This window comes from Larus michahellis, chromosome 14, assembly GCF_964199755.1.
Source record: "Larus michahellis chromosome 14, bLarMic1.1, whole genome shotgun sequence".
Lineage (NCBI taxonomy): Eukaryota > Metazoa > Chordata > Aves > Charadriiformes > Laridae > Larus > Larus michahellis.
In genome coordinates, this window is record NC_133909.1 from 10,955,518 (window position 1) to 10,966,776 (window position 11,259).

General features: G+C 62.9%; 2 protein-coding genes across 12 annotated transcripts in view; one reads left to right on the forward strand and one right to left on the reverse strand.

Moving 5' to 3' along the window:
• RBFOX3 (RNA binding fox-1 homolog 3) overlaps nucleotides 1-5,707 on the reverse strand; it is a 182,381-nt gene extending 176,674 nt beyond the window's left edge. For 7 of the 11 annotated variants that reach the window (XM_074607337.1, XM_074607329.1, XM_074607339.1 and 4 more), the window contains exon 1: nucleotides 5,408-5,667. The gene's annotated coding sequence lies outside the window, so the exon portion shown is untranslated. Of the gene's footprint in view, nucleotides 1-5,407 lie in introns of all 11 variants that reach the window. The other 4 variants (XM_074607340.1, XM_074607311.1, XM_074607322.1 and 1 more) reach the window with 3 other exon arrangements.
• A 902-nt stretch (nucleotides 5,708-6,609) lies between these two features.
• On the forward strand, nucleotides 6,610-11,259 carry CBX2 (chromobox 2). Its single transcript, XM_074607287.1, has 5 exons — nucleotides 6,610-6,696; nucleotides 6,830-6,873; nucleotides 7,419-7,484; nucleotides 9,375-9,444; nucleotides 9,910-11,259. Exons 1-5 carry the CDS (start codon nucleotides 6,625-6,627, stop codon nucleotides 11,251-11,253), a joined length of 1,596 nt encoding a protein of 531 aa, XP_074463388.1. The 5' UTR covers nucleotides 6,610-6,624; the 3' UTR covers nucleotides 11,254-11,259.

Here is an 11,259-nt window from a genome sequence, read left to right on the forward strand (position 1 = left end):
AACTTCTCTTTGCAGGAAACAGCCTGGGATCCCTCAGCCGGGTTGGGGCTGAGGGGACAGGGAGCAGGACAACCCCCGTCCTGCAGCCCCGGTCCCTGCCCTTCCAGCGGGGTGTCAGGGTGGCAGCTGCCCCCTACCCCATCCCAGACGCTGAAGTGCCTCTCCCCAACCCTGTGCCTCCTCTCAGGGGCTCGATAAACATCTGTTGCCATAGAGACTTGCTCGCGCTGCCTTCCCCGCATCACCCAACGAGATGAAACAGGAGACGCACGCTCCACTCGGAAAAACAGGAAGAAAATGTTTGGCTTGAAACCGTGCTGGGGGTGGGGGTCAGGCCGGCAGCACGCAGCGCAAACCACCCGGCAGCAAACAAGGGGGAGGCTCCGAAAGGGGAGCTGCACGGGCCAGCGCTGCAAATATTATTTAAAATAATAATAATAATAGTGCATAGCAACTTTCCCAGTGATCCTGCTGGAGACCTTGGGACTTTCCACACAGGTCAGCACAACCGTGCCAGGTCTATGGACAGAGGCAGCCCGCTCGGTTGTGAAGCTGGCGTCGCTGAGATCCCGGCAGTCAGAGCCTGCAGAGCTCAGAACCCAATGCTGCCGGGCTCCGCACGCCCCGTGCCGGGCATCGCCAGGGTGCCAGCCGTCGGCTGCAGCAGGTACAGAGCAGGACGCTCGTAGGGCTGGTCTCAGCCTGGTTCCCAGACCCACGCAGGCAACACGGACTTTATAGTGACCAACCTCCTGACATGAATCCTGACCTAACAGCTGATTTTTGCCTCAGCTGTGAACAGAAATTTATCTCCTGATTCAGCAGGCAGTGTTCCAGTGAGACAGGGCTCTGTCAGAAAAGTCTCCTGTGGGGTAGGGACCATTCCGGCTGAATGCTGAACCCTGCCATATCCCTGCTAGGAAGGTTTCCACTGCCCCTCCAATCACAGTTTGCCATTACACATATCCTGGAACAGCTCTTTTCACTCGGAGCAGGGGGAAAGAAAAAAGAAAGCATCGAACATGGTACTTCTTTAGTCCAACTGCATTTCCAGCACAGAGCATCCTCTGATCCTTGTGTCTCTGAGCACCACAGGAACCGGGGGGATCCCGAGACCCAAACCCTGCTTCTCCATCTCCTCCCAGACCCTCTCCCTGTGCCCCCCTTCCCCTCTCCCCTCGCCCCGGCCCCGCCGCTGCTCCCCTGGGTGCCCGCACACACACCTCGGACTACAGCTTCATTTGCCCCCGGGACTGGCGGGCGGGCGGCTGTCCCGCTGTCCCGGTGACCCGCGGTCCCGCTCGCCCGGGGTCCCGGTGACCCGCTGTCCCGGTGCAGTACCGGCAACCGGCGGGCGGTGGCTCCCGAGCCGCGCTCAGCGCCCGGCGTCCCCCCGGCAGAGCCCGGCATCGGCGGGTTGGGGGGGTTGGGGGTGGGGGGGGGGCGCGGTTCATAATAAACCCCCGGCCTGGACCATCTCCTTATCTGTTAAACTCGCGGCGCCCGGAGTTACCGGCCGCTCGCCCAGCTCCGGCAGCCGCCCCGGGGCCAGGAACCGCCGGCGGGTCTCGGTGCGAGAGGCCTCGGTGGCTGCCCCCGGGGAGGAGCCCCCTCTGCGGCGCTGCCCGTGCCCGGTGACAGCACAGAGCTGAAGCTCTCAGTGACACGACCCTGGGACCCCCCTCTGGCAGCTGCTGAGCCCGGGGTGCTCCCCAGCGCTCGGCACCCACCGCAGCTCGGGCTGCACCAGAACACGCGGGGCTGCTCCGAGCGATGCCCTGGAGATGCCCGTCATGCACTTGCTTACATCCTCCGGCCCTTCCCTCCCTTCCGACAGCACAGCCCGAGATGAGGGATGCCTGGGAGTCCCAGGCCGGGTGGGTGAGGCGGATCCTCCCCCCGTGGGTGTGAGGAGGTTTAACCCCACAGACACGCAGAGCTGCCACAGCCTGACCTGGCTGCTGACCCCCCTGCCAGCCCAGCCGCTGCCCAGGCAAACCCTGGCATCTAGGAGAGAGACACCGTCAAATTTGGCCCGTCCTTCTCTGAGTCTTTCCCAGCCCTTCCCGTCGCACCTGGTACACCTTCACCATGTGGCATTTCCACCAAACACGCACACACACACAACCCCCCCCGGACAAAAAGCCCTGCCCGGTCTCGCCGGCAACCCGGGCACTGGTTGGTGCTGGTGGACGCAGGCACTGCCCGATGCGCGGCTGGGCTCAGCCGAGACTCCTGCTCCGGCGAGTGCTGTGTCTCCCCCCGCCCTCCCAGCCCCGAGTAATTCATTCCCCACCGCCCCCCTCCCCGGGGCTGGGGGTCACACAGCAGGGAGAGCCCCGCTGTGTATTGCATCCCAATTTGCCATGCATTTCCACACCATTTGCTTCCCTTTCTTTTTCCTGCACTAGAAAGATGCTCGCTGCCCAGGGGTCCCAGCTGCTCCAAGATGGTAATATAACAACAAACATCTACATACACCTATTTATTTATGGCACGCACACGGTTTGCAGGAAAACTCCTGCCTCTTGAAATGCCCGGTCTGGGGGTGGCACGTGCCCCTACAGTTCCCGCACGCAGCCACGGGGCCCGGGCACAACGCGCTCGCTAGTCATCCCATGCGCAAGCTGCACGGCTCCGTACCCGGCTGCGGTGCCCAAATGATATGCAGATCTCTGTGCTTCAATTGGCTGCTGCCTTGGGAAAACAACCACCATTTGCCCACAACAAACATGGCTACCGTGGCCCAGCCGCTCCCCGGGCTGGCCCCAGCTTCACCCTTTGAAGTCAGGAATATCACCCCAACTTGGCACCCCCTCGGAAAACGCCATCACCGTTAACCCCGGCCCAGGAAAGCCCCGGTCCCGCAGCGCCGGCGGGAAGCACGGGATGCCCCTGCCCGTGCTCCTTCCTCCTGGTGGGTCCAGGCACAAAGACAGAGGCCAAATGCCCCGTGGGAGCAGCCACGACCCTGACCCCCACCCCGTGCTCCCCGGCCGGGGGGCTCATTGCTCTGCACCCCCTGGGGAGCAGCCGTGTCCCTCACTGCCAGTACAAAGCCCGAGAGGACGGGCTCTCGCTCCCCGCCACGCTCGTCCTGCACCCCTGCTCCAAACCCTCTGACCCACCAGAAGCACCGCTGATTCCATCGGGAAGGTCTGGATTTGGGGGAACACCTTCCTCAGGACAGCAAACCTCCACCCCGGCGTGACAGCCCCCCACGACCCACATAACGCGGGATGCGCAGCATTCCTGGGATGTCCAGCATACCCGGGAAGAGCTACAAAATTATGCTCCACCAGATCAGTTCAGGAGTCTGAGCCTCAGTTTTAAGATGCCAAAAGGTCTTCTCAGCCACCGCTGAGTTTTTTGGCTCTGCTGTCACTGAGCTCGGCTGGAGCTGGGGAATGTGGAAGCCAAGTGATTTACTGCGTGTTCCCAAGTTTCTCCGGGAAGGTGACATCTGTCAGGGATGGAGAACACTGAGTTCAGCCCAAAGGTGCTCACAGGTGGAGCCGCAGCTTGGTCCGACATCTCCTCCTGCACCCCGGGGAGCTCTGTCCCCACCAGCCCCAGGGTGGCTCCGGCCAGCGATGCCCAGGGAAGCGCAGTCGCTGGGACCGTCCCCTCTAGCCGCCTCAGCAGCAAGGGGACATCCCGCTGTGCCAGGACCCATAACTGCCCCGGGCCTTCCCTTGGCAGCCCCCGCACTCCCCGCTCGGTGCAGACGCCGTCCCTGCCCGTCCCAGGGGAGCTGGAGAAGAGCAGAGGGGAGACAGGTGGGGAAAAAGGCACTCATGGACAATTTCTTTTTGTTCAGCACTAAAACATCCTGAAATGCCAAAGAGAATGCCGGGCAACACCAGGCCAGCACCGGGAAGGGTCAGGCAGCTACGATTCCAGCAAGATCATTTTGCTATTGCTGAGCCCAAGAGCGAACGATCTGAACCGCAATGTAAGAACTCACAAGATTTTAACATATAAACAAATGTAGCATTTTTTTATTCTCTTCCTGTTTTTGTAAATCTTCAAAGGCACAAGTTCAGGCTTTTTTTTAATGCTCAGAGTGATTTCTTTTCTTTCTTTCCCTTTTCTTTTCTGAGAAAAAGTGAGATTTTTCATTTAACCACATGGCTCCATGAAAGGCACCCAATAACGGGAAACCCGTGACCAGCCTGAGAACCTGCCACCCCAGAAGGGCCGGCAGCCAGAGCTCCGTGCTCTGTGCTCCAAGGAAACACCCACTCTGCCCCGGCCATCACACCCAGCTTTTAAACTACGCAAAATAACCTGCAGCTCCAAACTGGGGAGAACTGGCCGAAAGCACAAAGCCCACCGCAGCCCAGGTGCAGACCAGGACCGGTTCCCAGTAAACCCCCGGGGACATAAAGATTTCCAGTCCATGGAGCAGCATGGCCTTTTCCCCTCGACAGGCAAAGAGGACTCGGCTCCTGGCCAAGGCAGAGGTGGGAGCGCGGGTGGCATTGGGGATGTACGTCCTTGCTGGAAATGAACTGCTCGGAGCTGGGCACGAGGGGTCAGGGACAAAGCTGCCAGCGCAGCCCCATGCCGGGCACCGTCCGCCCGAACGCCGCACACGCTCCCTCCCCGACGCAATCCGAACGCCGAGGGCTGCTCCCGCATCCTACCCCCGGCTCTCCCAGCCGTGGGCAGAGCACCTCCATCACCCCAGCCCCTTCTGCTTCGCTCCGGGAAGGAAGAGAACAGCGACGCTATTCCTGCAGACTCGCAGGGAGCTCAGGAACACCAGCACCCGGGGTGGGCCAGGAGAAGAGCCCACCCGTCGTCACCCCCATCGGGGCTGGTTTCCTGACGGCGTCGGTCTCTCGGTGCCGATGAGCCAGATCCCGGGGGCCGGGTGAGCCCCGCACATGGCTCGCCCCGAGCGCTGGGCGCCGGTCACCCGAGCTGCACACACACCGCCGTGAATGCTGTATTGTGCGCGCACAGGGCTCGTGTGTGCGGGGAGGGAAAGTCGCACACGTTCTTTTTACTAAAATTTAAGACGTGCTGCACACAAAGAGCAGAGCTGACGAAAGGTAAATTAACTCTAAAGAAAGAAAAAGTGCAGTGCCGGGTTGCACTTCTGTGTCACCTTTGGTGAAAAAAAAAATGCCTCTCACTGTTCTCTGGCTCAGCGAACAACCACAGTAATTGTAAAAAGAAAACAATAAAACGTGACAGCGCTCGACCTCGGACAATTACCCGGTATTGACCCAGCACCCCAGGCACATCCACTGTCCTACAGACCCGAGTCGGCCCCACTCCGCTAACGAAGCGGCCGTTTTCCCCTTCCATCATGCAGGGGCTCCCTGGCAGCAGCGGGGACAGCCCATCGCGCCAGCCTGAAGCTCAAAAACGTTTTTCTCAACCCAGCATCGCTTACCGGAGACAGCACTGCCCGGGGCTGGCGTGAGGCCCCGCGCCCAGCACACCCCATTGCCCATCCAGGTCCCGCTCAGTCCCCGCGCCCCGCGGGCACCCCGGCGCTGGGACGACAGACGGTCATTTCCCTGTGGCTCCCGCACAGCGAGTCGCAGGCTCCGGGCCCGCAGCTGCGAACTCCCTGAGGTGCTGACTCATCTTCTTCCATGCCTCTACAGCACCATATTTCAGTGCTCCACGCCCACAGCGCACAACCGCCGCGGAGGAGCTCCTCACGCCGCCTCGCACGCCCCGGTGGCGTGGTCGGTACCGCAGCACGGTCGCTACCACGGTATGGTTGGTACCGTGGCACGTTTGGTACCGCAGCAGGGTTGGTACCGTGACACTTTTGGTACCGCGGCAGGGTTGGTACCGTCGGTACCGCGGCTCGGCGGCGGGGTGAGGACTGAGGTGAGGGCCCCGGCCATACCTGGCAGGGAGCCTGCGAGCCGAGATGGTTTTTAACACAACCGCCCCCCCTGCGAGGAAATGGCCTTTATTCCATTATAACCAACTACTTCGGGACCAAAAAACGTGCCGCCGCCTGCTCCGGCCTGTGCCCGGCCCCGCCGCTGCTTTGTCCCCGGGAAGGGAGGGCGACCGCGGAGCCGGGCTCCGTGCAGGCGGCGAGCCAGGATGGGATGGGACGGGATGGGATGGGATGGAGACCCCCCCCCCCGGCAGCTGAGCATCCCCCCCCGCAGCTGAGCATCCCCCCCCTCGCCCTACCGATCCCCCCCCCCCCCCCCCGCAGCCGAGCATCCCCCCCAGCCCTGCCGAGCCCCCCTCCCGGGGAACAAAGCCCCGGGCCGGGCGGTCCCCCATTGTCCCCGCTCCGGCCGGGCAACGGCCACCCCCCCCACCCCCCCCCCCCGGCGCGGGCAGGAAGGGGAGGGGTCGCGCGCAGACAATGCCTTCCCCCCCCGCAGCCCCCCCCACCGGCAAGCCCCGCCCCCCGCTCCCCATTGGCCAGCGGGGAATTTGGGGAGCCCCCCACACACACCCCTCCTCCTCCTCCTCCTCCTCCTCTCGCCATCCCCCCCCCCCCCACCGGGAGCGCGCGCGCCGCATTGTGCCGAGGGGGCGCGCGGGGATGGGGGGGGCGGGGGCGCGCGCGGCCGCCGTCGGGGGCGCGCCCGGGGGCTCCCCTTGTGTGTGCGTGTGCGCGGGGCCGGGGCCATGGAGGAGCTGAGCAGCGTGGGAGAGCAGGTCTTCGCCGCGGAGTGCATCCTCAGCAAGCGGCTCCGCAAGGTGGGACCCTCCGCCCCCCCCCCCCCCCGCGCCGCCCCGCGCCGCGCCGCCGCCGGTCCCCCCCCCCCTCGCCGCCGCCCCCCGCCGCCGCCGCCGCCTCCTCTAACGCGCCTCTCCCCGTCTCTCTCCGCAGGGCAAGCTGGAGTACCTGGTCAAGTGGCGGGGCTGGTCCTCCAAGTGAGCGGGGCCGCGGTGCGGGGCTGCGCGATGCGGAGCTGCGCGGTGCGGTGCGCGGTGCGGGGGTGCCGCCCGCCCGCTTTTGTTCGGGTCGCGCCGCTCCTTTTGTTTACAAATAAGCGCGGCCGCGGCCCTCCCCGCCGGCGCGTGGGGCTCCGCTACCCCCTCCAACCCCCCCGCCCCGGGCCGGACGCCCCCGGAGCCCCACGACACCCCCTCGGCGGGCAGGCACCGGCCCCGCGCCCCCCGCCCGCCCGCGGAAACCGGAGCTCCCCCGGGATGCGCGGGGCCAGGCGAGACCCGCCGCGGCGTGGTCGCCCCCCCCCCCCCCCCCCCCATCCCCGATCCGCCTCCCCCGGCCCCTTCTCCCCTGCCCACCCCGCGGGGATGGGGTTGTACCGGCCCCCGGTGCGGGGATGCCCCGGTCCCCGCCGGGCCGGGAGGCCCGTTTGTCCTCGGATGAACCCCCCGATGCTGGGCCGGTAACGGGGGTAGTGGGGGGCACCGGCCCCCCGCTCTCGCCCAGTCCCTGTCTTCTGTTGCAGGCACAACAGCTGGGAGCCCGAGGAGAACATCCTTGATCCACGACTCCTCCTCGCTTTCCAAAAGAAGTGAGCAAACTATAAATATTTCTAAGCGAACGATAAAGTCAATTAACTTCTAATTGGCTGCGCGTGCGGTGGAAGTTGTGGCAACAACAGACTGAAGCTCGCCCTGCCTTTTGTGGCACGGCCCTTTTGTTCCTCTCCTGAAATTACAGCGCGGGTCCACCTGGGATGTCTCTCCCGGGTGGGGGAACATGGAGAATTCGTGGCCCGGTGCACAGCCTGGGTTTGCGCTGGCTGCGCAATGGGAGCCCGGCAGCGCCCAGTGGGGACCTTCGGCTCTTCCTCCCCGTCCTCAGCGTGCCTGGGGGGAGACGGTGCCTGGGACTGCAGAAAGGGTGGGCTTGGAAGGTGCCAGAATGTACCTGTGGAGGGCAGAGCTGTGAGAGGGGGAGGAAGTAACGGGTGGGAGAAAATGGTGTCCCCTGTCAGGGCCGGGGCTACTGCCCTGAGGAGTGGGGACCGGCGATTGTTCTGCAGCTCTTACATACCAGGAGTCACACATGGAGGTAAGAACTAGCCAGCTGGCTACGGTAAGCACAGCGCTGCCAAATATTTTGGCTCCATATTAATAAAAAATCATTAAAGTTTATGATAGGATTTAATTATAACTTGTTTCTGGATCCATTTTTTCAAGAATGGAATCTGGTGGTTAGTGCAGACCGCACGGTGTTTAATTAGCCATATGTATTAGAGCTTAACACAGTCTTTTTTAAACTGAGAACTACAAAATAGTACAGCGATGTGAAAACATTCCCCATATCATCACCCCGGGCTTTGCGTGGCTGCCAGCCTGGGCCACCGCATCCATGGCCCAGCGAAGGAGAGAACCTGCAGATTCCAGGGAACGCGTTTGCTTTTGCTCCGTGCCGAGGCTGATGCTGGCGGGGAGCCGGGGGAAGCTCTGCTCGCCAGGTGGCTGAGTAAGGCAAGGCTTCGCAGAGACGGGGCAGATCTTCCCTTTGCCCGATCCCGTTGTAGCAGAAAAACCGCAAATTTTACCGTGAATTGGAAGAGCCAGCGACTGGGGATGAGTCACGCCGCGTGGCCCATCGCTGACCGCTGGAAGCTTCTTGCTGTGGGGATGTTACTGTAGCAAACAGGGATGCAGAGAGGGATGCTGTCCCATCACCGCCGGCCCATGCCGGTTCCCTGGGGCACGAGCAGAGCAGGGAGCTGCTCTCGGGGACGGTGTTACAACCCTCAATGCCTCCCTTTGGAGGGCCTGTCACTGGCACCAGGGGGACAAAGGGACTGGGGGAACCAGTGGGAAGGTCCTGCATGGCGGAGGGTTTTGGCTCTGTGATTAGTTTGGTAAATGTACCGCAGCCGCCCACGTGGTTCAGCCCCATGCTGTACGCAAGAGGGGCTCTTCCCTTCCACCTCTCCTCCAGCGTCAGGGCAGAGACCTGGTGCTGAGCCAGCTGGGCCCCCCCACCTCCAGGCAGCTGTGCTTGTTCCAAGGCCACCATTTTTATAACCTTTTCCTCACTTCGCAATTCTTTTTCTTGCATTGCATTCACGGCCCGGCTCTTCCAGTGACCTGTGCCAGGTCCTGCAGGGTAAATGGTCCGGGTGACACATTGCGGGGGGTTTAATCGCACAAGTCCCCAGGTCTCTGTACAGTTCTTGGGGGTCTCTGACTGCCCGTGAGTGTGGTATGCCCGTAACAGCCAGGGTTCAAGTAAGTGATGTGCTCGGAACCTGTAAAATCGTCACACATCGGTCGGGGTTAAGGACACCTCCCAGCGCTGCTCCAGCGCTGGAACGGGAGCTGAGCCTTCAGCATCCCCAGCAAGGGGTGGTTTAATGACAGAAGAAAGGGAGGAACCAGGATGATTTTGCATGTTTTTTAATTCCCTGCAAACGTTGTCCTTAATTGTCCTTTTTTTCCAGGGAACACGAAAAAGAAGTGCAGAATCGGAAGAGGGGCAAGCGGCCCAGGGGCAGGCCCAGGAAGCATGTGGTGAGTCCTGGGGGCGGTGGGAATCCAGGGCCATGACGGCACCGGAGGGGCTCTGACCCTGGAAGGCACCAGCCAGTGTCAGCCCACGGCGCAGGGTGCGGTGGCTGCTCAGGCTGTGGCGGGGGGGGGGGACACAGTGATGCCTGCAGAGTCCCCGTGAGGGGCTGCAGCGATGGGTGGGGCGAGGAGGCGGCCTGCAAGGAGGATGTCCCTTCATCGCTGCGATGGTGTAGAAGGAGAGAGAAAAGTGCCCTGGCACCAGGGTATTTAAGCCGGGTCAGGTTTGCGCTGTGCGCTCCCAGACTCATTTTATGGCAGAGGTCGAGCAGACCAGCCCACCGTGGAGGAAGAACCTGCGTGCGTTGAGGCCTCTGGCCAGGAAACACTGAAGGGTTTGCAATGCCTAGAGCCACCCTTTGGTAATAAGCGTTGACTCTTTCCCTCTCTCTCTCCATTGCTTCGCAGGAACCAGAGATGCCTGCAAAAACTAAGTCAAGTAGCTCCTCTTCTTCCACATCCTCCTCTTCCTCCTCCTCTGATGACGACGACGAAAGTGACCTGGAAGCAAAGAGAGGTCCCCGCAGCAGAGAGACTCACCCGGTACCGCAGAAGAAAGCTCAGATCCTGGTGGCGAAGCCGGAGATGAAAGACACTTCCAGGAAGAAGCGTGGGAGGAAACCTCTTCCCCCAGAGCAGAAAGCGGCTCGAAGGACCGTGAACCTGACAAAGGTGCTGAAAACGTCCCGGAAGGAGGTGGGTGGCAGCGCCAAGCTGCTGGGGAAGCTGCAGCCCCAGCACGGCACGCAGGGCTCGGGCATGGCCGGGTTGAAGGACGCGCCGGGCGCCTTGGCTGGGCTCAGCTCGGGGGGGTCGTCAGCAGAAAACCTGCCCAACATGATGAAGAGCGGCTCCGCCAGCCCCAGCCGGGCCATCAGCTGGCAGAGCTCCATCGTGCACTACATGAACAGGATGTCCCAAAGCCAGAACGCGGCAGAGACCTCCCCCCTGGGCAGGCTGGCGCTGAAGGCCCAGGCGGCCAGTAAGGGCGGCTTGGGGCTGGACTTAAAGATGAGGAACCAGAAAGGGTCTGGGGAGCTCGGGCTGAGCGTGCAGGGACCCAAGACTGCCAAGGCTCCTAGCGGCGGTGCTGGAGGGGACCAGAAATCGGGGTTTGCTGCGGGAGGCCAAACGCTGCACAATGGCAGCAAGATGCCGGCCAGCTCGCCCGGGGCTGGCAGCCAGGCGGCCTCCAGCCAGGAGCTGAACCTCCAGGCTCTGAACCTGCAGAGCGTCAAGAACGGGCCGAGCTCGGCCGGCGGGAGCAGCCTCCCTCGCCACCTCTGCGGTGCCCTCTCCAAAGGCTCCGGCGGCGGCGCGGCGGCAAGTGCGGGTGCCGGCGGGGCGAAGGGCAGCGCGGCGGGTGCCGGGTTGAGCGGTGCCGGTGTGCTCTCGGGAGGGGACGGCGGCAAGAGCGAGAAGCAGGCGCAGCGGGCAGGCGACAGGGACTTGGCCAAAAGCGGCCCAGCCGGTACGCAGGAGGGGCACGCGGCCGCCGAGAGCTGCAAGCCGGCTGCCCTCTCCGAAGTGAGCACAGGCGAAGAGACCAGCTCGGATTCGGACCGGGATTCGGCTTCCTTCCCCGGCGTGGGTCAGAACATGTCTGTCTCTATCCAGACCAGCCAGGACTGGAAACCCACCCGCAGCCTGATCGAGCACGTCTTTGTCACCGATGTCACCGCTAACCTGATCACAGTGACGGTCAAGGAGTCCCCCACCAGCGTCGGGTTTTTCAACCTACGGCAATACTGAGCGCGG